This window comes from Chiloscyllium plagiosum, unplaced genomic scaffold (assembly GCF_037043375.1).
Source record: "Chiloscyllium plagiosum isolate Xiang-an unplaced genomic scaffold, Cpla_swu_hap1 HiC_scaffold_6, whole genome shotgun sequence".
In the NCBI taxonomy this organism is placed as follows: domain Eukaryota; kingdom Metazoa; phylum Chordata; class Chondrichthyes; order Orectolobiformes; family Hemiscylliidae; genus Chiloscyllium; species Chiloscyllium plagiosum.
Window position 1 is genome coordinate 16084665 of NW_028270144.1, and position 26087 is coordinate 16110751.

At 49.6% G+C, this 26087-nt stretch overlaps 1 protein-coding gene across 1 annotated transcript in view; it reads right to left on the reverse strand.

Annotated features, from left to right (window-relative positions):
- LOC122550471 (uncharacterized) overlaps positions 1 to 26087 on the reverse strand; it is a 256060-nt gene that overhangs the window by 77619 nt on the left and 152354 nt on the right. The window contains exons 22-29 of the mRNA XM_087987905.1: positions 11904 to 12058; positions 10739 to 10820; positions 8395 to 8501; positions 6269 to 6461; positions 5459 to 5521; positions 4018 to 4083; positions 3810 to 3911; positions 1178 to 1399 (exon numbers count right to left, since the gene is read on the reverse strand). Of these exons, the coding sequence (XP_087844031.1) occupies positions 1178 to 1399; positions 3810 to 3911; positions 4018 to 4083; positions 5459 to 5521; positions 6269 to 6461; positions 8395 to 8501; positions 10739 to 10820; positions 11904 to 12058 (990 nt within the window). The remainder of the gene's footprint in view (positions 1 to 1177; positions 1400 to 3809; positions 3912 to 4017; positions 4084 to 5458; positions 5522 to 6268; positions 6462 to 8394; positions 8502 to 10738; positions 10821 to 11903; positions 12059 to 26087) is intronic.

The window sequence follows — 26087 nt, forward strand, 5'->3', positions numbered from 1 at the left end:
GCCTGTACTCTGGTTGGCATGGAGCATACTATGTTCAAAAATTCACCCGAGTGGATTCTATCAATTCATCTTCCAGCGATCTTCGCAATTTGATTCATCCAATCTATATGAAGATTAAAATCATTCTTAATTATTGCAGTACATTTGGATGGAGTTGCAGTACGCTTCTTACAAGTCCCTATTCTTTTTTTCTGTTTGCTTTGTCCTGCAGTTAAGTTATTATTAGGAGACCTACACATTATTGCCAACACTCACTCTAAATTGTAGTTGCTCAGCCACTGAGGATCCAGGTGTGTCAATCAGTTGTACCAAAGACATTTCCAGTGTTATCGTCCAGCTTCGGAAGTCACTACTGGGCACAAATCTTGGAGAGTCTTGCAGAAGAGAAAGAGCTAGAGGGAAGGTAGCTTGATATCTCTGCTTGCTATGTCTTATCTTTACCCAAATAGAATTCTGGTGTCCTTCCTATTGGAAGGATGTTGAAAGGGTTCAGAAAAGATTTACAGGGATGTTGCCAGGGTTGGAGGATTTGAGCTATGGGAGAGGTTGAATAGGTTGGGGCTGTTTTCCCTGGAACGTCAGAGGCTGAGAGTTCACCTTTTAGAGGTTTATAAAATCATGAGGGGCATGGACAGGATAAATAGACAGGGTCCTTTCCTTGGGGTGGGAGAGTCCAGAACTAGAGGGCATAGGTTTAGGGTGAGAGGGGAAAGATATAAAAGGGACCTAAGGGGTAACTTTTTCATGCAGAGGGTGGTATGGATTGAGTTGCCAGAGGAAGTGGTGGAGGCTGGTACGGTTGCAACACTAAAGGCATTTGGATGGGTATATGAATAGGAAGGGTTTAAAGGGATATGAGTCATTTGCAGGCAAATGGGACTAGATTGGGTTGGGATATCTGGTCAGCATGGACGAGTTGGACTGAAGGGTCTGTTTCCTTGCTGTACATTTCTATGACTCTATGACTCTACATCTGATTTTTCTGAACTATGGTTATCTCTCACTGCTGTTTCAGGGACAATCCCAGTTTCTCCACTCTCATTACATTAAGGGAAGTTGCTCATCCTTTTTTACCAAATATCAATCCTTTCTGCTCTCTCCCCATGGCTCTGACAATCTTCCTGAAGCATGAAGCCCAGAACTTAATAAACGAATAATAATGCTAGCTATTGCTTGCCTTTCCATCCAATTCCTCCGGCATCTCCTTTTTCTCCTTTGGATCCTGGATGACCTGGTTGGCCTGGTTCCCCAGGGTATCCCGGCACTGCCCCAATTGCATCTCCGGGCAAGCCTTTTTCACCAGTTGCTCCTGGCCTTCCCGGTAGTCCCGGAAGCCCAGTATTCCCAGTTGACCCAGGTGGGCCTGGTGAACCGGGATCTCCACGGGGCCCAACAAAACCTACAGGAGGATTGACCACGTTAAAATCCTTCTTTTAACCCTTTAACCAAATAACTCAATGATCGACGCCTATGTTTATGAAGAGCACCATAAATTTAACACAGTAATTCATCCCAAGGTTTTTCACAGGGGTGACCAACAAAGAAGACCGAGCCACTTGAGTTATTAGGACAGGTGATTAAAAATCTGACTGAAGAATGCATTTTTAAGAGGTAACATGAAAAGGGGAGAGAGAAAGAGAGAGAGAGAGAGAAGGATAAAGAGGTTGAGCTATTAAGGAATAAAATTCTCAAACATCTGCAGCTCAAGTGACTAAAGGCAGAGAAACCAATGGTGCAATGATAGAAATCAGGAATGCCGAAGAGAAAATTAGGGAGATGCAGATATCTCACTGAGATGTGAGGCTGGATGGGATTACAGATCTAGAAAGCAAATTGATCACAAAAATGAAAATTTTTAAATTCCATTCATACAAGAATATTCCATGAAAACTTTTGACATGTTAAGTGTGTGTTCATTGGTTGATATACTTCGATGTAGCACCATGGGATCAGGGAGCTGCAACTTCAGTTTTAGGAAAACCTAACTGAAGCATTTCAAGAGCTATACCTTGACCCTGTGGATTGTTTCTCATTGGTTAGTGAATGAGATGTGGGAGAACTTGTTTCACTACATCAAGACATGATGCAGCTTCAGGTTTCAAGATGACCATCAGCCTCTGGAACAAGTTGTTATCTCAAGCAGCGATTGACTTTGAACATTGTAAGGGTGGTAATATCACTGTGCAAAAAGATAGGTGGGATATGAGGTGATGTCCCTCACTGTACAATGGAATTGCAGTTAACAGTGTTATAAGTCCATTGAACCTATGCCAGCTCTCTGGAAGAGCAATCCAACTCAGTCCTCATCCACTCCTCTTTTCCCACATTCCTGGAGATTTTCTCTCTTCAAATGTTCATCCAGTTCCCTGTAAGGATTTCATTAAATGTTGAGCCCAACTTCCACCATCACAGTAATAATGTTTAATAACAGATCTGCAAAGAAGTAGTTGGGCTCAGTAGAAGTTAATATGGAATTGTCAGTTTGTCATGAAGACAAATCTGTTTCATGAACGACCTTTTGAGAGCAAAATCTGCCATCTTTTTTTCTGGATGAGGCCTACATTGCAACGCGTAAACTCAAAGAGTTTTGACAGCACAGAAAGAGGCCCTTTGGCCCATTGTTTGCCAATCATCAAACATCCATCTATTCTAATCTCTTTTCCCAAGAGTCTTGTATTCAATGACATTTCAAGTGTTCATCTGAATACTTCTTAAATATCTTGATAGCTTCCTCCCTTTTAGGCAATGAGTTCTAGGGAGCCGTAACACTCTGGGTTGGAAAAAAGCCTTTCCCCAAATCCCCTCTAAATCTCCTACTCCTTGCCTTAGAACTGTACCCCTCTGGTTACTGAACCCTCTACAAAGAGGAGCATTTTCTCCCTTTCTACTCTCTACCCATCAGAACTTTGCTTACTTCAGTCAGATTCCACCAGCCCCTCCCTTCAACTTTGTCTGCTCCAAGGAAAATAACCCCAGTATATCCAATTTCCCTTCATAACTCCAGCCCAGACAATATCCTGGGGAATCTCCTCTGTACCCTGTCAAGTGCAATCACATCTTCTTATAGTGACCAGAACTGTACAAGTATTCCAGCTGTGACCTAACCAACATTATATACAGCTCCATCATAACTTCCTGGCTCTTGTTTTTTAAAGGAACAAACACTATTAAACTTTAAATGCAGAACAACTAATGGAATCTAGACACGTGATATATCTTTCTTCTTGCAGCATTGAATCCAGCTACAGATTCCATCCAGCTTATTAAAATATTGCACCGAAGAGGAATTCAGTTCATTCAATGATTCCTGATCAATTTCACGGGCTGACACCTAAAATGGTGTCAATAAGAAATCAGTGAGTTTAATTTGGCCATAAACCAATTAAAATAGAGCTGTCCTAAATTAACAGAGAGATAAGACAGAGAGAGAGAGAGAGAGAGAAAGAGAAACGAATATAACCTATAAAGAAGTTTTGCTTTTTCAGTTAGAAGGCAGACAGAAATCCAGAATTAATCATTCAGAGGGATCCATGTCCCACTGCCTTCAATAGGATGGACACAATGTGGCTAGACTTTTAACTGAATCTCTGACTGTATGAAATGATCCAGCAAAATTATCTGTCATATTAAAACTGTGTCAAATGCCTTAAGGGTAAGGGTAATAAAACTATAGAACCAAGGTATGTATTTGGAATTAGGTCACAGACCAACTATTGTTAAAACAAGGTTAAGGGAACAAATGGTCACTTCCTGATCCATGGTTCCACCACATCTTCACTTCAAATACTACAGCAATGGGGAAGAATAACCTGGTGGCCCTGGAATTCCTGGCCCTGGAGCACCAACATAACCTTTCCTTCCTGGGTATCCTGGTCGGGATAATCCTGGGAATCCCTGTGGACCTTTCTCACCTGCAACATAAAAATAGTTTTGAAGTGAGAGGGCCCAATAGCTTTACGTGAGTTGGTGTCAATCACGACCTGTCCCTGGGATCGAGGTCAGTCTAAAACATTATACCTTTATCTCCGGGCAAACCTGGTGGGCCCCTCAGTCCTGGAAGTCCTGGAGTTCCACAGGGAATTGCTGTAAAGATTCACAAACAACACAAATTAATCTCCACAAATTCAGTGTAGACCCCAAAAATCAAAACCCTTTTATGGATTAATAATGAAATGCACAATGTACATGCATACGTGCTGGATGTGAGCATCATTGCCTCGGCAGGTATATTGTCCATCATAATTGCCCCTGAAAATGTGGTGCTGGGCTGGGTTCTTGATTCATTGCTGTCCAGGTGATATACATCCACTGACCCTCAATGTGACACGGTGGCTCAGTGGTTAGCACTGCTGCCTCACAGCGCCAAGGACCCAGGTTTGACTCCAGCCTCGGGCGACTGTGTGTGGAATTTGCACATTCTCCCCGTGTCTGCATTGATTTCCTCTGGGTGCTCCAGTTTCCTCCCACAGTCAAATGATGTACTGGTCAGGTAGACTGGCCATGCTAAATTGCCCACTGTGTTAGGCAGGGGTGAATGTAGGGAAATGAGTCTGGGTGGGTTACTCTTTGGAGGGTTGGTGTGGACTTGTTATGCCGGAGGGCCTGTATCCACACCGTAGGGAATCTAATCTAATCTAACTCGGTATCGAACACAGTTCATTATAATGTGTCATTCGGACTCCAAGATTTGCCCAGTAGCTGTGAACACAAGATAACAATTATTACACCAGTGGGTATAGGTCAGGAAATCAGATGTCTGCAGTCTGTGATTGCCCGTCTGTTATCTTGTTAGTCAGTCTGTTATCACAGAACATAGTTAATGATAGAGGGGCTGTTGAGGTTTACTTGCCCTGTGTGTTAGCGTCATGCTGGGCTGGATACGAATGGCTCTCCCATTGTAGCTTTATGCCTAAACGTTGAGGATTTTAAGTCAGAGGTAAGACTCGACTCTGTTGTACCAATTACATGGAGCCAATATCGCTAAACTAAACAGAGGTATACAAAGGAACAAAAACAATACCCTTAGCCCTCAATCATGCAAACAATTTATTTCCATATAGAATCACAGAGATTAAAGAGCAGGAGGCCATTCAATCCATTGTACCAATCTTCAAGTGAAGCTGTGCAATTTAATTACATTAATTTTCCTTTTACCCATTTTTTTCTCTTTTTAAATACTTCTCCAATTCTCAGTTAAATTATGTTCTAGTTTCTACCTCAATAGCCCCTCTGTCATTATCCATGCCCTGTGCCAATTGTCCATTTCCCATCAATGTCCCCTTTTCAAGGTCCCAGGGAGAGCTGTGACCCCACTTTGTCACTGATACACCAACCAGAGGACCTGGCACTCAGTTCTCACTCTCCGGGTGTCCTTCTGGACTGTGCTGATTGATGTCAGTATCAGAGAAAGATAAGCAGGTAAAAGATGATTAATTGGAGATGGATAGGTATCCTCTACCTGGTTGGAATCCTGGGATACCACTGCCCACCGGCAGGATTTCCTGTCTGTCAATGCAGTCACCTACCATTCAACAGAAACAAGTGGAAATTTTAATGATATTGAATGGGGTGGTAACAAGGTTAAAAACACTCACTAAAGATAACAATTTACATGTCACTTTCACGGAGATTTTTATGGAGAATGTCTTGGAATGTTCTTCATAAGATTTATAATCTTCTCCCTGGCTCTTGTTCAACCCAGAGGGCATTGACAAACTAGTTAGCAACTGGTGAAACAGGATTTGGTAAATCTGATCTTTTGTGATAGCACTGGCGACACTCAGTCTCATGTTCTGAAACTAGGTTTCCACTCTCTCCGGTACAAGAGGTGGTTAGCTTCCCAGAGTCACCTCATCGTCTCAAAATAAATATTGGAGAAAGGTGTGGAAAACCAGGGCAATCTGGTGCTCAGGCCAGTTTCTTGGAGAAGACAGATCTTTGGACATTGTGAGCCCAAGCCCTGTGACACTCTTTCCATTAAAACAAGCCAGACCTGTCATTATGGAGTGCTCACCTAAGATTCACTGGGATATCCAATCACAGAATCACCCCTGATAGGAGTCAGCAGCAGGCCATCAGAATGAGGCCTGATACCAATTGAACAAAGAGATCAAAAGGAAATATGGGTGAAGAATGCCAGTATAGTCCCAATTGGTGCAACACTGGGGCATGTTTTGGAAGCCCTCAACTTTGTGCCTTCTATTTAAAGGAAAGTTTCTTAGCTATGCAAACATTGGTGGAGTTAAGGCCTGGAAGGTGCAACACTTACCTGGAGTTCCAGGGATGCCTGGAAGTCCTGGAATTCCTGGTGTACCAGCAGGTCCAAAGTCACCAGGAGGCCCTGGTCTTCCCCGAGGTCCCTGAATGCCAACCCCTGGCAGGCCAGGTCTCCCTGGGATTCCTTTTCTGCCCGGGACACCCGGGCTACCAACATCACCAGGGTAACCTTCCAAAGCATCGCCCTGGAATACAGGTTATATCATCTGTTCAGACAACTGACCAGGCATCTACACAACAGCATCTTAGCAAAAAACAACTCCCATCTATAAAAGGTAACGCTACCATTACCCTATCAGTCCAACGAGAGACAGAGAGAGAGAGAGAGTGGGGTGGGGTGGGGTGGGAGGGCGGAACTGGTGGTCAGTTTAATCTTAGGGTCACCATATCTTATACAGGGAGAAGTTGAGTAAGTGGCACTTCCCATCTGTACAGCACCTATAACAAAGTAACATTTTCCCAAAAATTAAGACAAGTTTGGTCAATGAGATGGATTTAAAGGATCATTCTAAAGGCTGAGAGGTTTGGGGAGGTCATTCCAGAGTTTAGAGCATGAACACCTGTCCGCTTGGCCATCACTGCTGGTGCAGAGGAGACTGGGGTAGGGCCAGGGGGGTCTTCAGAGCTCAGATCTGGAAAGACATCTATGCTGAGTTCATCGATAATATTGGTCATTGCCCTGCTACTCACTCAGGATTGACCACATCAGCTTGTGCTGCACTCTAACTGAAACATACATACAACATCAACACTGCAGCTTTATGCATACAGTGCAACACCAGAGCTCCAATGCCTACAATATTAACACTATCACTCTAGCAAGTACAACACTGCAGCTCCAATGCCTACAGTATCAACACTGCAGCTCCAGCATGTTCAACACTGCAGCTCCAGCATGTTCAACACTGCAGCTCCAGCATGTTCAACACTGCAGCTCCAGCATGTACAACACAACACCGCAGCTCAAATAGATATGACACAACACCGTTGCTCAACTGCATACAATGCTGCAGCTCCAAAACATGCAACATAACACCACAGTTCCAATGCATTCAATATCAACATTGTAGTTCTAACACAGACAACACTGTAGCTCTAAAACATACAACACAATACTAAAGCTCCAGCACATACAACACTGCGGCTCCAGTGCATACAACACTGCAGCTCCAACACATACAACACTGCGGCTCCAGTGCATACAACACTGCAGCTCCAACACATACAACACTGCGGCTCCAGTGCATACAACAGTAACACACCAGCTGAAGCAAATACAACAACACTGCACATGCAACACACAAAACAGCGGTAATGCACTTCCAATAGGTGTAAATGTAGCCATGCATTACACATTTTAGCAACATTGCAGCTACAGCTTATTCAATGGCAACATTGCAGCTTCACCACATGGAACAGCGCACTGCACTTACAGCACATAGAATAGCAACAATAGCACATCCAGTGCATAAAACGTCAACACAGCAGCTGCAGCAAGTTTAATAGCAACCAGTGCAGCTGCAACACACATTGCACATTGAGTACATACAACAACGCGACACAGCTGCAACAAATTCAGCAGCAGCACAGCAACTACAATGCATCCAATGGCAAAACCGCAGCTTCAGCACATGCAGCAGAAAGAGCAACTGATGTGCATAAACCATCTGTGGCTGCAGCATGTGGAGGACCATCAATACATTTACAACAACAGCCCTGAGCTGCAAAGGAGAATAATCTGAGCAAATCCAGTGTCAAGAGAAGTGAAGCCTGTGAGTGGGGATGTGATTACAGTCACTGAGGTGGGAGCAGCACTGCTCAGGTGACATTTTTGCTGGATCAGAGGATGACATGTCAAAGGATGAAGCCATTCGCTCCTTTGTGTTCTAGCTGCCTTTTTGTTTTGCAAATGCTATGCCATCAGACTCATTCTCCCTGCACTTCCCCTGAAATCCTGCACGTTTCTCCTGACCAAACAGTTATCCAGTTCCCATTGGGAAAATACGTTTGAATCTGCTTCCACCGCCCTGACATATGAAAATCTATCTGCTCCATAAACTGTACAATGTGTTCAGTCAGGTTTGCAGAGGTGATTAGGAAGTCAATGCAGTAACTTACTGGGATTCCTGGATATCCTTGTCTGCCTGGTTTCCCATTATTTCCTGGAATACCAGGCTGTCCGGGTTGTCCTGTTAATCCTGGCTGTCCTTGGTCTCCTTTGGAACCTTCATGAAGAGGCATGTACAGTTAACTTCCACCGTGTTTGGAATTTGAGTATGTGTGACTGAATTGTGAGTCAATTCTTCTCATCGTGAGAACAATGAATGGAATACCATCCAAAATCCTGGACATAAAATTGGTTGGAGCTGAGTTGGGGGATGCAGGGCTGATGATTTGTGAGTTGTAGATCAGTTCTCATCTACTGGAGTTACTCCAGTGCTGCTTCATCCCTGCTATGCTCAGGGGAGGACCCAGCGGAATGGCTGAGAAATTAGGTCTCCAGCCAGCATGCTGTCTCTAAAGAGGCTCTGATTATTAAAAGAAGCTTATACATCTGAAACCATGGCTGGAGGGACATCAGTTGAAGGATTTGAATTGGGCTGAAGGGTCTGTTTCTGTGCTGTATGACTGTATGACCCCATTAGAAATAGGATAAGCAGAAGATTGCTTAATTTAATGACATTACCGCTGGATGCTCTGCACTTTGGGGTCCAAGAGGGAGTCAATGTTTCTCCTGATGGAGGAGAAATATTCCAGGAACAGCCTGAAGTGGGAATTGGAGCTTATCTCTTGGGACTCCACTACCCAAGACTTGCACTGGGGTGGTGGCAGCAATGTGAGCAAACATATGTGTACCTTGAAACACGTGTGAGTATCAGTGAATGAGTTCTCACTTGATAGCATCATGACAACAATTTGTCATCCTACTTCATACACCAATCTCTGTCACTCACCCAACAGCACTCACTCACTGACACTCAGGACTGACACAGAACAGTTGAACACCATCTCTCATCCACAGGTCTACAATACGGGCGGCACGGTGGCACAGTGGTTTGCACTGCTGCCTCACAGCGCCAGGGACCCAGGTTCAATTCCTACCTCAGGCAACTGTCTGTGTGGAGTTTGCACATTCTCCCCGTGTCTGTGTGAGTTTCCTCCGGGTGCTCCAGTTTCCTCCCACAGTCCAAAGATGTGCAGCTTAGGTGAATTGGCCATACTAAATTGCCCGTACTGTTAGGTGAAGGGGTAAATGTAGGGGAATGGGTCTGGGTGGGTTGCTCTTTGGAGGGTCGGTGTGGACATGTTGGGCCGAAGGGCCTGTTTCCACATTGTAAGTAATCTAATACTGACAGCCACACAGCCAACATTCCCTGCCATCTCTACCTCCAACTAGTCAGCACATCACCGCCCCACAGTCGCAGACTCTGCTCTCTAACAGGAGAAGTTTCCTTGTTATGTGAGGGAGAGGCATCAGATCAGAGGGGGAGCTCCATTCGTCTTCCCTGTATCTTTGGGGAGGACCAAGTGAATCCCTCACACAAGTCCACAATAACGCAGCCCCTGATTTCTGCCAAAGCAGACTCTGAGCTGTCAGACATCAGGATAACAGGACATCAGTGCACAGGGAATACAACGGGATGCCATGGGTAGTACTGAGGGAAGCGTAGAGATTGACGCCAGAGGATGGACTTCCTCACTTATCTGTGAATCTCTGTCCCATGAAGCAGATCACAAACTATTCATTTAACATCTGGTCTTGAAGGTTTATAAGTAAACTACTGATACACTTTTTTTTGAGAGACATGTCTCATTGCAGCTTAGATATCCCCTTAAATTCATTCCTGTCCTCATATTGGCAACTTATGTTGTCAAGGTAATACAATCTACACCCTTGGCCCTCAAAATCCTCCGTGGCCCTTCCCATCCCTCTGCCTTCCTCCCCTCCACAACTCACCCCCTCCCTGCACCATCCACCCAGCCTCTGCCTTCCCCCACTCCCTGCACCATCCACCCAGCCTCTGCCTTCCCCCACTCCCTGCACCATCCACCCAGCCTCTGCCTTCCTCCCCTCCCCCATGCACCCCCTCCCTGCACTATCCATCCCAGCCTCTGTCTTCCCCTCTCCCTGCACTATCCATCCCAGCCTCTGGCGTCCTCTCCTCCACCACTCACTCTGTCCCTGCACCATCCATCCCAGCCTCAGGCATCCTCTCCTCCTTCTGCCATCTTTTCCTTCCTCCCTCCCTCCCTTTTCCATCACCCCTCCCTCCATCATCATCATGTCTCCATTTCCTACTCCAGCCTGCATCATTCTACCCCTCCCACCTCCCAAACCTTTCACACCATGTACTCTTGATCCACCACATGACTGGTTGTTTTGGCAGCATCATGAGGTGATGTTTGTTGAGCTGCCAATTGAGAAACATTCTGCCCCATGTGGCTGCCCTCAATCTGTTACCTTTCGTGGTTATGGTGGAGATGAAAACGGAATCTCCTTTCTGTCCTTTAGGGCCATGGGCTCCAGCCTCACCAGTCACTCCCTGTGAGGAACAATGTGAACAACAAATCAATCACTTAGTCTGCTCGATGTTAAACACTGACAAACCCAGATGTCAAGTTAAAACATATTGCAGGTAATGCTTAAAGGTGCACCTCAGATCACGAAGAACTTGCATTGTATTAGCCACCATGATGATGTGGCTTTGTGAGCAGCACTGTTGTCTCAGAGCTTTAAGGTTGTGACTTCAAGTATCTCTCCAGAAACTTCAGCAAAATCAGGCAAACATTCCAGAGCAGTGCTGAGGGAGCACTGCACCGTCAGAGGGTCAGTGCTGAGGAAGTGCTGCACTGTTGGAGGGTCAGTCCTGAGGGAGTGCTGCACTGTCGGAGGGTCAGTACTGAGGGAGTATTGCACTGTCAGAGGGTCAGTACTGAGGGAGTGCTGCACTGTCAGAGGGTCAGTACTGAGGGAGTGTTGCACTGTCAGAGGGTCAGTACTGAGGGAGTGCTGCACTATCAGAGGATCAGTACTGAGGGAGCACTGCACTGTTGCAGGGTCAGTACTGAGGGAGTGCTGCACTGTCAGAGGGTCAGTACTGAGGGAGCACTGCACTGTCAGAGGGTCAGTACTGAGGGAGTGCTGCACTGTCGGAGGTTCAGTACTGAGGGAGTGCTGCACTGTCAGAGGGTCAGGACTAAAAGAGATTATGTTTTTTAGATTAGATATTATGCAAATATCCTGTTTGTCTTCTCAAGTCAATATAAAAAATCCCCTTGATACTATTTTTCAAGAAAAGTAGGGGTGTTCTGCTTGATGTCCTGCTCAATGCAGCACAGAAATACTGTCTCTGTGGCAACCTGCTGGGCACATACCATCTGCCCTATTCCAACATGCCAGGCATGCTCTCTGTTCAAAGTGCATTGAAGGAAAATAAAAGAATAAATTTTGTTGCTTTTTTCAAGTCACTTATCCTGTTCTTTGTGATGAATATTAAGAATAGCAGTGAAAGTTCCATTAGGTAATTCACAAAGTAGTCGATTGAGATTCAGAGAACCTCATTTGAACAACTGATTCATATACAGGTGTCCCAACCCAGGGATAAGATTAAAGTCGGAATACTTACTTGAATCCCTGGTGCTCCAAAAGGACCTGGTGATCCTTCATCTCCCAGCTGCCCAGCCACCCCGGGTATGCCTGGATAGCCTGGGGCTCCAGCAGGACCCCGGGGACCAACATGAGAAGCTCCCTCCACATCGCAGGCACAATGCCCTCGGTCACCTACAGGAGAGATAAAGGGAAGATGAGCTGTGAGTTAACAGAATATTGTGCTCCCGAAGGTAGTGAAGTCCAGAATAGCTACAGTGTACCCTCAGTCCAACAGGCTCCCACTGAAATGAATAAAAGTGCAGTGCTTGGTGTTGGAAACTGAGGGGCACAGTTAGTTGGCTTGAATTGTGAGTCTCACGATCTCCTGATAATAGATGCTCAAAGTTGGGAGAATCTTGCAGAATGGGGATCGGGTACAGTCACGTCTGACTCCCGAAATCTGGAGCACAATAATAAGATCACAAACCATAACCTTTAACACAAACACATTGCAATCAATCTTTAATCTCTGTTAGCAGGAATGTGGCATTAAAATTATCAGTGCAGTCCGAACACTGGGCGGCATGGTGGCTCAGTGGTTAGCACTGCTGCCTCACAGCGCCAGGGACCCAGGTTCAATTCCAGCCTCGAGCGACTCTATGTGTGGAGTTTGCACATTCTCATATCTGTGTGGGTTTCCTCCGGGTGCTCTGGTTTCTTCCCACAATCCAAAGATGTGCAGGTCAGGTGAATTTGCCATGCTAAATTGCCCATAGTGTTCAGGGATGGGTAAGTCAGGGGGAAATATAGGGTGGGAGAATCCATCTGAGTGGGATGCTGTTGGGAGGGTCAGTATGGACTTGTTGGATGTGAAGGGTCTGTTTCCACACTGTAGGGATTCTATGATTAGCAGACAAAGCAGCAGTACACTCCCTACTGTTGTACTGGTAACAGTTCTGAAAGGCTTAAGTTCCACACAATCTGATGATTTTGCATTGGCTTGCGTGGTATTTTGACGGTTCACAACATTTTATTATTATTTCTAAGGTGGAGGAAAAATTGATTTGATTGAAATCAGGCCTCTGTTTTTTTTTAAAGGTCAGAATTCAGAATGTTGAATCTAACCACAACATTACAAGGAGCCATGTGATTTCAGCTAAATATCTAGCAAGTCACATGGAGAAATAGTTGTCACATTGCTTGCTGACTTGAAGGGTTTCTAACCTCCAGAGGGAGAGAGATAGGAGGCAAACACGGTATCGCTCAGAGACAAAGAGCTCTTTAAAAGCAAGGTGACCATGGGAACTGTGTCCATGCAGTTGGGTCTAGTGGGAAGCCCCAGCAATTAAGATGTTATTGAGGAGAAAGATACAAAAGCAAAACGTTGTGGATGTGTAAGATAGGAAGCTGACCCTGCAAGGCTGGTGATGCCATGAGGCAAAGAAACTCAGGTCAAGTCATAATTGAGCTGTGTCAAACATTTGTTTGAGATGTGTCTGGGTGAGACATTAATGGAAGGAAATAGCGTCAAGCGATTGTCAAGAAAATTGCCAAATGGAAAGTGACCCATTGTACCAGCGGAGCAAGACGCCTTAAAATGGAGATAGGGTGAAAGGTTGTGTGACTGTATGATTATTGCTCAGATAAAAGGGCAGAATCTTCCTTCTACTTCACAGCAACAACATAGTCCTCACACACAATATAGCCATCTCCCACAACACAGCGCTCACCAACAACACAGTCCTCACCTGCAGCACAGTCCTCACCCACAACACAGCCCTCACCTTCAACACAGCCGTCACCCGCAAAACAGCCCTCACCAATAACACAGTCCTCACCCGCAACACAGTCCTCACCCACAACACAGCCCTCACCCTCAACACAGACCTCCCAGCAAAACAGCCCTCACCCACAACACAGCCGTCACCCACAACACAGCCCTCACCCACAACACAGCCCTCACCCTCAACACAGCCGTCACCCTCAAAACAGCCCTCACCAACAACACAGTCCTCACTCGCAACACAGTCCTCACCCACAACACAGCCGTCACCCACAACACAGCCCTCACCCGCAACACAGCCTTCACCTGAAACACAGCCCTCACCCGCAACACAGTCCTCACCAACAACAGTCCTCACCAGCAACACAGTCTTCACCAGCAACACAGTCCTCGTACACAACACTGTCCTCACCAACAACACAGTCCTCACCAGCAACACAGTCCTCACCAGCAACAAAGTCCTCACCCATAACACTGTCCTCACCAACAACACAGTCCTCACCAGCAACACAGTCCTCACCAGCAACACAGTCCTCACCCGCAACACAGTCCTCACCAACAACAGTCCTCACCAGCAACACAGTCTTCACCAGCAACACAGTCCTCGTACACAACACTGTCCTCACCAACAACACAGTCCTCACCAGCAACACAGTCCTCACCAGCAACAAAGTCCTCACCGATAACACTGTCCTCACCAACAACACAGTCCTCACCCGCGACACAGTCCTCACCAGCAACACAGTCCTCACCCACAATACTGTCCTCACCAACAACATAGTCCTCACCAACAACACAGTCCTCACCAGCAAACAGTGCTCACCAACAACACAGTCCTCACCAGCAACACAGTCCTCACCCACAACACAGCCCTCACCCTCAACAGAGCCCTCAGCCGCAAAACAGCCCTTAACAACAACACAGTTCCCACCCGCAACGCAATCCTCACCCACAACACAGCCCTCACCCTCAACACAGCCCTCACTAGCAAAGCAGCCCTCACCCTCAACACAGCCCTCACTAGCAAAACAGCCCTCACCAACAACACAGTCCCCACCCGCAACAGAGTCCTTACCCACAACACAGTCCTCACCCTCAACACACCCTCACCAACAACACAGCCCCCACCCGCAAAACAGTCCTCACCCACAACACAGCCCTTATCCACAACACAGCCCTCACCTACAACACAGCCCTCACCCGCAACACAGCCCTCACCCACAACACAGTCCTCACCAACAACAGTCTTCACCAGCAACACAGTCCTCACCAGCAACACAGTCCTCACCAGCAAAACAGTCCTCACCAGCAACACAGTCCTCATCAACAACATAGTCCTCACCAACAACACAGCCCTCACCAGCCACACAGTCCTCATCAACAACACAGTCCTCACCAACAACATAGTCCTCACCAGCAATACAGCCCTCACCTACAACACAGCCCTCATCCGCAACACAGCCCTCACCCGCAACTCAGCCCTCACCCGCAACTCAGCCCTCACCCGCAACACAGTCCTCACCTACAACACAGCCCTCACCCGCAACACAGTCCTCACCAACAACACAGCCCTCACACACACAACACAGCCCTCACCAACAACAGTCTTCACCAACAACACAGTCTTCACCAACAACATAGTCCTCACCAACAACACAGCCCTCACACACAACACAGTCCTCACCAACAACAGTCTTCACCAACAACACAGTCTTCACCAACAACATAGTCCTCACCAACAGTCTTCACCAACAACAGTCCTCACCAACAACATAGTCCTCACCAGCAACACAGTCTTCACCAACAACATAGTCCTCACCAACAACAGTCTTCACCAGCAACACAGTCTTCACCAACAACATAGTCCTCACCAACAACATAGTCCTCACCAGCAACACAGTCCTCACCAACAACACAGTCCTCACCAACAACAGTCTTCACCAGCAACACAGTTCTCACCAACAACAGTCTTCACCAGCAACACAGTCCTCACCAACAACAGTCTTCACCAACAACACAGTCTTCACCAACAACATAGTCCTCACCAACAACAGTCTTCACCAACAACAGTCCTCACCAACAACATAGTCCTCACCAGCAACACAGTCTTCACCAACAACATAGCTCTCACCAACAAGTCTTCACCAGCAACACAGTCTTCACCAACAACATAGTCCTCACCAACAACATAGTCCTCACCAGCAACACAGTCCTCACCAACAACACAGTCCTCACCAACAACAGTCTTCACCAGCAACACAGTCCTCACCAACAACAGTCTTCACCAGCAACACAGTCGTCACAAACAACAGTCCTCACCAACAACATAGTCCTCACCAACAACACAGTCCTCACCAGCAACACAGTGCTCACCCGCAACACAGTCCTCACCAACAACACAGTCCTCACCAGCAACACAGTCTTCACCAACAACATAGTCCTCACCAACAGCACAGTCCTCACCAGCAACACAGTGCTCACCAACAACACAGTCCCCACCCGCAACACAGTCCTCACCCACAACACAGCCCTCACCCACAACACAGCCCTCACCCTCAACACAGCCTTCACTAGCAAAACAGCCCTCACCAACAACACAGTCCCCACCCGCAACACAGTCCTTACCCACAACACAGCCCTCACCCTCAACACAGCCCTCACCAACAACACAGCCCCCACCCGCAACACAGTCCTCACCCACAACACAGCCCTCACCAGCAATACAGCCCTCACCTACAACACAGCCCTCACCCGCAACACAGCCCTCACCCGCAACTCAGCCCTCACACGCAACACAGTCCTCACCAACAACACAGTCCTCATGTGCAACACAGTCCTCACCCACAACACAGTCCGCACCAACAACATAGTCCTCACCAACAACAGTCCTCACCAGCAACACAGTCCTCTCCGACAACACAGTCCTCTCCAACAACACAGTCCTCACCAGCAACACAGTCCTCACCCGCAACACAGTCCTTACCCGCAACACAGTCCTCACCCACAACACAGTCCTCACCAGCAAAACAGTCCTCACCAGCAACATAGTCCTCACCAACAACACAGTCCTCACCAGCAACACAGTCCTCATCCGCAACACAGTGATCACCCGCAACACAGTCCTCACCAGCAACACAGTCCTCACCAGCAACAGAGTCCTCACCCACGACACAGTCCTCACACACACCACAGTCCTCCAACACACCACAGTCCTCACACACACCACAGTCCTCACACACACCACAGTCCTCACCCACAACACAGGCCTCACCCACAACACAGTCCTCAACCACAACACAGTCCTCAACCACAACACAGTCCTCACCAGCAACACATTCTTCACCCGTGACACAGTCCTCACACACACCACAGTCCTCCCACACACCATAGTCTTCACACAGACCACAGTCCTCACCCACAACTTAGGCTTCACCCACAACACAGTCTTCACCCGTGACGCAGACCTCACCCGCGACACAGTCCTCACACACACCACAGTCCTCCCACACACCACAGTCCTCACACACACCTCAGTCCTCACCCACAACACAGGCTTCACCCACAACACAGTCCTCAACCACAACATAGTCCTCAACCACAACACAGTCCTCACCAGCAACACATTCTTCACCCGCGACACAGTCCTCACACACACCACAGTCCTCCCACACACCATAGTCCTCACACAGACCACAGTCCTCACCCACAACACAGGCTTCACCCACAACACAGTCCTCAACCACAACACAGTCCTCAACCACAACACAGTCCTCACCAGTAACACTGTCCTCACCAACAACACAGTCCTCACCAGCAACACAGTCCTCACTAACAACACAGTCCTCACCAACAACACTGGCCTCACCAGCAACACAGTCCTCACCCGCAGCACTGTCAACACCAACAACACAGTCCTCAACCACAACACAATCCTCACCCGCAACACAGTCCTCACCAGCAACACAGCCCTCACCCGCAACACAGTTCTCACCCGCAACATAGTCCTCACGAGTACACAGTCCTCACCCGCAACACTACCCTCACCTGCCACACAGCCCTCATCCGCAATACAATCCTTACCCGTGACACAGTCCTCACCCGCGACACAGTCCTCACCCAGACCGCAGTCCTCACCCGCAACACAGCCCATACTCGCAACACAGTCCTCACACACACCACAGTCCTCACGCACACACCATAGTCCTCACCCATAACACAGTCCTCACCCGCAACACAGTCCTCACCCACAACACAGTCTTCACCCGTGACACAGTCCTCACCCGCGACACAGTCCTCACACACACCACAGTCCTCCCACACACCACAGTCCTCACCCACACCACAGTCCTCACCCACAACACAGGCTTCACCCACAACACAGTCCTCAACCACAACACAGTCCTCAACAGCAACACTGTCCTCATCAACAACACAGTCCTCACCGACAACACTGGCCTCACCAACAACACAATCCTCACCAGCAACACAGTCCTCACCCGCAGCACTGTCAACTCCAACAACACAGCCCTCAACCGCAACACAGTCCTCAACCACAACACAGTCCTCACCAGCAACACATTCTTCACCCGCGACACAGTCCTCACACACACCACAGACCTCCCACACGCCATAGTCCTCACACAGACCACAGTCCTCACCCACAACACAGGCTTCACCCACAACACAGTCCTCAACCACAACACAGTCCTCAACAGCAACACTGTCCTCATCAACAACACAGTCCTCACCAGCAACACAGTCCTCACCAACAACACTGTCCTCACCAACAACACTGGCCTCACCAACAACACAATCCTCACCAGCAACACAGTCTTCACCAACAACATAGCTCTCACCAACAACAGTCTTCACCAGCAACACAGTCTTCACCAACAACATAGTCCTCACCAACAACATAGTCCTCACCAGCAACACAGTCCTCACCAACAACACAGTCCTCACCAACAACAGTCTTCACCAGCAACACAGTCCTCACCAACAACAGTCTTCACCAGCAACACAGTCGTCACAAACAACAGTCCTCACCAACAACATAGTCCTCACCAACAACACAGTCCTCACCAGCAACACAGTGCTCACCAACAACACAGTCCCCACCCGCAACACAGTCCTCACCCACAACACAGCCCTCACCCACAACACAGCCCTCACCCACAACACAGCCCTCACCCTCAACACAGCCTTCACTAGCAAAACAGCCCTCACCAACAACACAGTCCCCACCCGCAACACAGTCCTTACCCACAACACAGCCCTCACCCTCAACACAGCCCTCACCAACAACACAGCCCCCACCCGCAACACAGTCCTCACCCACAACACAGCCCTCACCAGCAATACAGCCCTCACCTACAACACAGCCCTCACCCGCAACACAGCCCTCACCCGCAACTCAGCCCTCACACGCAACACAGTCCTCACCAACAACACAGTCCTCATGTGCAACACAGTCCTCACCCACAACACAGTCCGCACCAACAACATAGTCCTCACCAACAACAGTCCTCACCAGCAACACAGTCCTCTCCGACAACACAGTCCTCTCCAACAACACAGTCCTCACCAGCAACACAGTCCTCACCCGCAACACAGTCCTTACCCGCAACACAGTCCTCACCCACAACACAGTCCTCACCAGCAAAACAGTCCTCACCAGCAACATAGTCCTCACCAACAACACAGTCCTCACCAGCAACACAGTCCTCATCCGCAACACAGTGATCACCCGCAACACAGTCCTCACCAGCAACACAGTCCTCACCAGCAACACAGTCCTCACCCACGACACAGTCCTCACACACACCACAGTCCTCCAACACACCACAGTCCTCACACACACCACAGTCCTCACACACACCACAGTCCTCACCCACAACACAGGCCTCACCCACAACACAGTCCTCAACCACAACACAGTCCTCAACCACAACACAGTCCTCACCAGCAACACATTCTTCACCCGTGACACAGTCCTCACACACACCACAGTCCTCCCACACACCATAGTCTTCACACAGACCACAGTCCTCACCCACAACTTAGGCTTCACCCACAACACAGTCTTCACCCGTGACGCAGACCTCACCCGCGACACAGTCCTCACACACACCACAGTCCTCCCACACACCACAGTCCTCACACACACCTCAGTCCTCACCCACAACACAGGCTTCACCCACAACACAGTCCTCAACCACAACATAGTCCTCAACCACAACACAGTCCTCACCAGCAACACATTCTTCACCCGCGACACAGTCCTCACACACACCACAGTCCTCCCACACACCATAGTCCTCACACAGACCACAGTCCTCACCCACAACACAGGCTTCACCCACAACACAGTCCTCAACCACAACACAGTCCTCAACCACAACACAGTCCTCACCAGTAACACTGTCCTCACCAACAACACAGTCCTCACCAGCAACACAGTCCTCACTAACAACACAGTCCTCACCAACAACACTGGCCTCACCAGCAACACAGTCCTCACCCGCAGCACTGTCAACACCAACAACACAGTCCTCAACCACAACACAATCCTCACCCGCAACACAGTCCTCACCAGCAACACAGCCCTCACCCGCAACACAGTTCTCACCCGCAACATAGTCCTCACGAGTACACAGTCCTCACCCGCAACACTACCCTCACCTGCCACACAGCCCTCATCCGCAATACAATCCTTACCCGTGACACAGTCCTCACCCGCGACACAGTCCTCACCCAGACCGCAGTCCTCACCCGCAACACAGCCCATACTCGCAACACAGTCCTCACACACACCACAGTCCTCACGCACACACCATAGTCCTCACCCATAACACAGTGCTCACCAGCAACACAGTCCTCACCCACAACACAGTCCTCACCCACAACACAGTCTTCACCCGTGACACAGTCCTCACCCGCGACACAGTCCTCACACACACCACAGTCCTCCCACACACCACAGTCCTCACCCACACCACAGTCCTCACCCACAACACAGGCTTCACCCACAACACAGTCCTCAACCACAACACAGTCCTCAACAGCAACACTGTCCTCATCAACAACACAGTCCTCACCGACAACACTGGCCTCACCAACAACACAATCCTCACCAGCAACACAGTCCTCACCCGCAGCACTGTCAACTCCAACAACACAGCCCTCAACCGCAACACAGTCCTCAACCACAACACAGTCCTCACCAGCAACACATTCTTCACCCGCGACACAGTCCTCACACACACCACAGACCTCCCACACGCCATAGTCCTCACACAGACCACAGTCCTCACCCACAACACAGGCTTCACCCACAACACAGTCCTCAACCACAACACAGTCCTCAACAGCAACACTGTCCTCATCAACAACACAGTCCTCACCAGCAACACAGTCCTCACCAACAACACTGTCCTCACCGACAACACTGGCCTCACCAACAACACAATCCTCACCAGCAACACAGTCCTCACCCGCAGCACTGTCAACTCCAACAACACAGCCCTCAACCGCAACACAGTCCTCACCCGCAACACAGTCCTCACCAGCAACACAGCCCTCACCCGCAACACAGTCCTCACCCGCAACACAGTCCTCACGAGCAACACAGTCCTCACCCGCAACACTACCCTCACCTGCAACACAGCCCTCATCCGCGACACAATCCTTACCCATGACACAGTCCTCACCCGCAACACAGTCCTCACCCATACCGCAGTCCTCACCCGCAACACAGCCCATACGCGCAACACAGTCCTCACACACACCACAGTCCTCACACACACCACAGTCCTCACCCGTAACACAGTCCTCACCAGCAACACAGTGCTCACCAACAACACAGTCCTCACCAGCAACACAGTGCTCACCAACAACACAGTCCCCACCCGCAACACAGTCCTCACCCACAACACAGCCCTCACCCTCAACACAGCCCTCACTAGCAAAACAGCCCTCACCAACAACACAGTCCCCACCCGCAACAGAGTCCTTACCCACAACAAAGCCCTCACCCTCAACACAGCCCTCACCAACAACACAGCCCCCACCCGCAACACAGTCCTCACCCACAACACAGCCCTCACACACAACACAGCCCTCACCAGCAATACAGCCCTCACCTACAACACAGCCCTCACCCGCAACACAGCCCTCACCCGCAACACAGCCCTCACCCGCAACACAGCCCTCACACGCAACACAGTCCTCACCAACAACACAGTCCTCATGAGCAACACAGTCCTCACCCACAACACAGTCCTCACCAACAACATAGTCCTCACCAACAACACAGTCCTCACCAGCAACACAGTCCTCTCCAACAACACAGTCCTCTCCAACAACACAGTCCTCACCAGCAACACAGTCCTCACCCGCAACACAGTCCTCACCGGCAACACAGCCCTCACCCGCAACACAGCCCTCACCCGCAACTCAGCCCTCACACGCAACACAGTCCTCACCAACAACACAGTCCTCATGAGGTACACAGTCCTCACCCACAACACAGTCCTCACCAACAACATAGTCCTCACCAACAACACAGTCCTCACCAGCAACACAGTCCTCTCCAACAACACAGTCCTCTCCAACAACACAGTCCTCTCCAACAACACAGTCCTCTCCAACAACACAGTCCTCACCAGCAACACAGTCCTCACCAGCAACACAGTCCTCACCCGCAACACAGTCCTCACCCGCAACACAGTCCTCACCCACAACACAGTCCTCACCAGCAAAACAGTCCTCACCAGCAACATAGTCCTCACCAGCAACACAGTCCTCACCCGCGACACAGTCCTCACACACACCACAGTCCTCCCACACACCACAGTCCTCACACACACCACAGTCCTCACACACAACACAGGCCTCACCCACAACACAGTCCTCAACCACAACACAGTCCTCAACCACAACACAGTCCTCACCAGCAACACATTCTTCACCCGCGACACAGTCCTCACACACACCACAGTCCTCCCACACACCATAGTCTTCACACAGACCACAGTCCTCACCCACAACACAGGCTTCACCCACAACACAGTCCTCACCCGTGACACAGTCCTCACCCGCGACACAGTCCTCACACACACCACAGTCCTCCCACACACCACAGTCCTCCCATACACCACAGTCCTCACACACACCTCAGTCCTCACCCACAACACAGGCTTCACCCACAACACAGTCCTCAACCACAACACAGTCCTCACCAGCAACACATTCTTCACCCGCGACACAGTCCTCACACACACCACAGTCCTCCCACACACCATAGTCCTCACACAGACCACAGTCCTCACCCACAACGCAGGCTTCACCCACAACACAGTTCTCAACCACAACACAGTCCTCACCAGCAACACTGTCCTCACCAACAGCACAGTCCTCACCAGCAACACAGTCCTCACCAGCAACACAGTCCTCACCAACAACACTGACCTCACCAGCAACACAGTCCTCACCCGCAGCACTGTCAACACCAACAACATAGTCCTCAACCACAACACAGTCCTCACCCGCAACACAGTCCTCACCAGCAACACAGCCTTCACCCGCAACACAGTTCTCACCCGCAACACAGTCCTCACGAGCAACACAGTCCTCACCCGCAACACTACCCTCACCTGTCACACAGCCCTCATCCGCGATACAATCCTTACCCGTGACACGGTCCTCACCTGCAACACAGTCCTCACCCAGACCGCAGTCCTCACCCGCAACACAGCCCATACTCGCAACACAGTCCTCACACACAACACAGTTCTCACGCACACACCACAGTCCTCGCCCATAACACAGTGCTCACCAGTAACAAAGTCCTCACCAGCAACACAGTCCTCACCCACGACACATTCCTCACCCGCGACACAGTCCTCACACACACCACAGTCCTCCCACACACCACAGTCCTCACACACACCACAGTCCTCACCCACAACACAGGCTTCACCCACAACACAGTCCTCAACCACAACACAGTCCTCAACCACAACACAGTCCTCACTAGCAACACATTCTTCACCCGCGACACAGTCCTCACACACACCACAGTCCTCCCACACACCATAGTCCTCACACAGACCACAGTCCTCACCCACAACACAGGCTTCACCCACAACACAGTCCTCAACCACAACACAGTCCTCAACAGCAACACTGTCCTCATCAACAACACAGTCCTCACCAGCAACACAGTCCTCACCAACAACACTGTCCTCACCAACAACACTGGCCTCACCAACTACACTGGCCTCACCAACAACACAATCCTCACCAGCAACACAGTCCTCACCCGCAGCACTGTCAACTCCAACACAGCCCTCAACCGCAACACAGTCCTCACCCGCAACACAGTCCTCACCAGCAACACAGCCCTCAGCCGCAACACAGTCCTCACCCGCAACACAGTCCTCATGAGCAACACAGTCCTCACCCGCAACACTACCCTCACCTGCAACACAGCCCTCATCCGCGACACAATCCTTACCCGTGACACAGTCCTCACCCGCGACACAGTCCTCACCCAGACCGCAGTCCTCACCCGCAACACAGCCCATACTCGCAAGACAGTCCTCACACACACCACAATCCTCACACACACCACAGTCCTCACCCGTAACACAGTGCTCACCAGCAACACAGTCCTCACCAGCAACACAGTCCTCACCCGCGACACATTCTTCACCCGCGACACAGTCCTCACATACACCACAGTCCTCACCCACACCACAGTCCTCACACACACCACAGTCCTCACCCACAACACAGGCTTCATCCACAACACAGTCCTCACCCAAAACACAGTCCTCACCCGCAACACAGTCCTCACCAGCAACACAGTCCTCACCAACAACACAGTCCTCACCAGCAACACAGTCCTTAGATTTAGATTAGATTACTTACAGTGTGGAAACAGGCCCTTCGGCCCAACAAGTCCACACCGACCCGCCGAAGCGCAACCCACCCATACCCCTACATTTACCCCTTTAACCTGACACTACGGGCAATTTAGCACGGCCAATTCACCTGACTCACACATTTTTGGATTGTGGGAGGAAACCGGAGCACCCGGAGGAAACCCACGCAGACACGGGGAGAATGTGCAAACTCCACACAGTCAGTCGCCTGAGTCGGGAATTGAACCCGGGTCTCTGGCGCTGTGAGGCAGCAGTGCTAACCACTGTGCCACCGTGCCATCCACTGTGCCATCGTGCCACCCACCAGCAACACAGTCCTCACCAGCAACACAGTGCTCACCAACAACACAGTCCTCACCAGCAACACAGTCCTCACCAGCAACACAGTGCTCACCAACAACACAGTCCCCACCCGCAACACAGTCCTCACCAGCAACACAGCCCTCACCCTCAACACAGCCCTCACTAGCAAAACAGCCCTTACCAACAACACAGTCCCCACCCGCAACAGAGTCCTTAACCACAACACAGCCCTCACCCTCAACACAGCCCTCACCAACAACACAGCCCCCACCCGCAACACAGTCCTCACCTGGAACACAGTCCTCTCCAACAACACAGTCCTCACCCTCAACACAGCCCTCACCAGCAACACAGTCCTCACCTGCAACACAATCCTCACTGCAACACAGTCCTCACCAACAACACAGCCCTCTCCAACAACACAGTCCTCTCCAACAACACAGTCCTCTCCAACAACACAGTCCTCACCAACAACACAGTCCTCTCCAACAACACAGTCCTCACCAACAACACAGTCCTCACCAACAACACAGTCTTCACCCGCAACACAGTCTTCACCCACAACACAGTCCTCACCAACAACACAGCCCTCTCCAACAACACAGCCCTCTCCAACAACACAGCCCTCTCCAACAATACAGTCCGCACCAGCAACACAGTCCTCACTAGAATGCAATCTTTCTGAGCTACACAGGGACCTCAGCAGCAATGTCCCCTTCAAGTGTATTGCGTCCCTATCGGCTGTTTGTTTAGATGTTCCTCCATTATCTTACACTACTAACATCTGTAAACTCCTTCGTTCTCACAGTCCTCAGAAAAGTTCACTAATCCTGGTCTATTGAGCATCCTTTCATGAATGTCTTGAGCCTTCTGGCTATGCCTTCTGCTGCCTGGGCCCTATACTCGGGGAATTGCCTCCCGCAAAATCTCCAGCTCTCAATCCATCCTCAAAACCTATTTCTTGAAAAGGTTTGGTCACCTGACCTGATATCTCTGTGGGTAGTTTGGTGTTAAAACATTGATTACAATGACTGAAACCACCTTTGGAAATATCCTTGTGGATAAAGCTACATTATAAATACAAGTTGAAAATGAGCAACATTCGCTCACGCGAATCTGTCAATCTTGATATCTGTCAATGCAAATTGGGAAGTGTCAGGGAACTGAGTGTTTGTCATAAGCTCAGCTC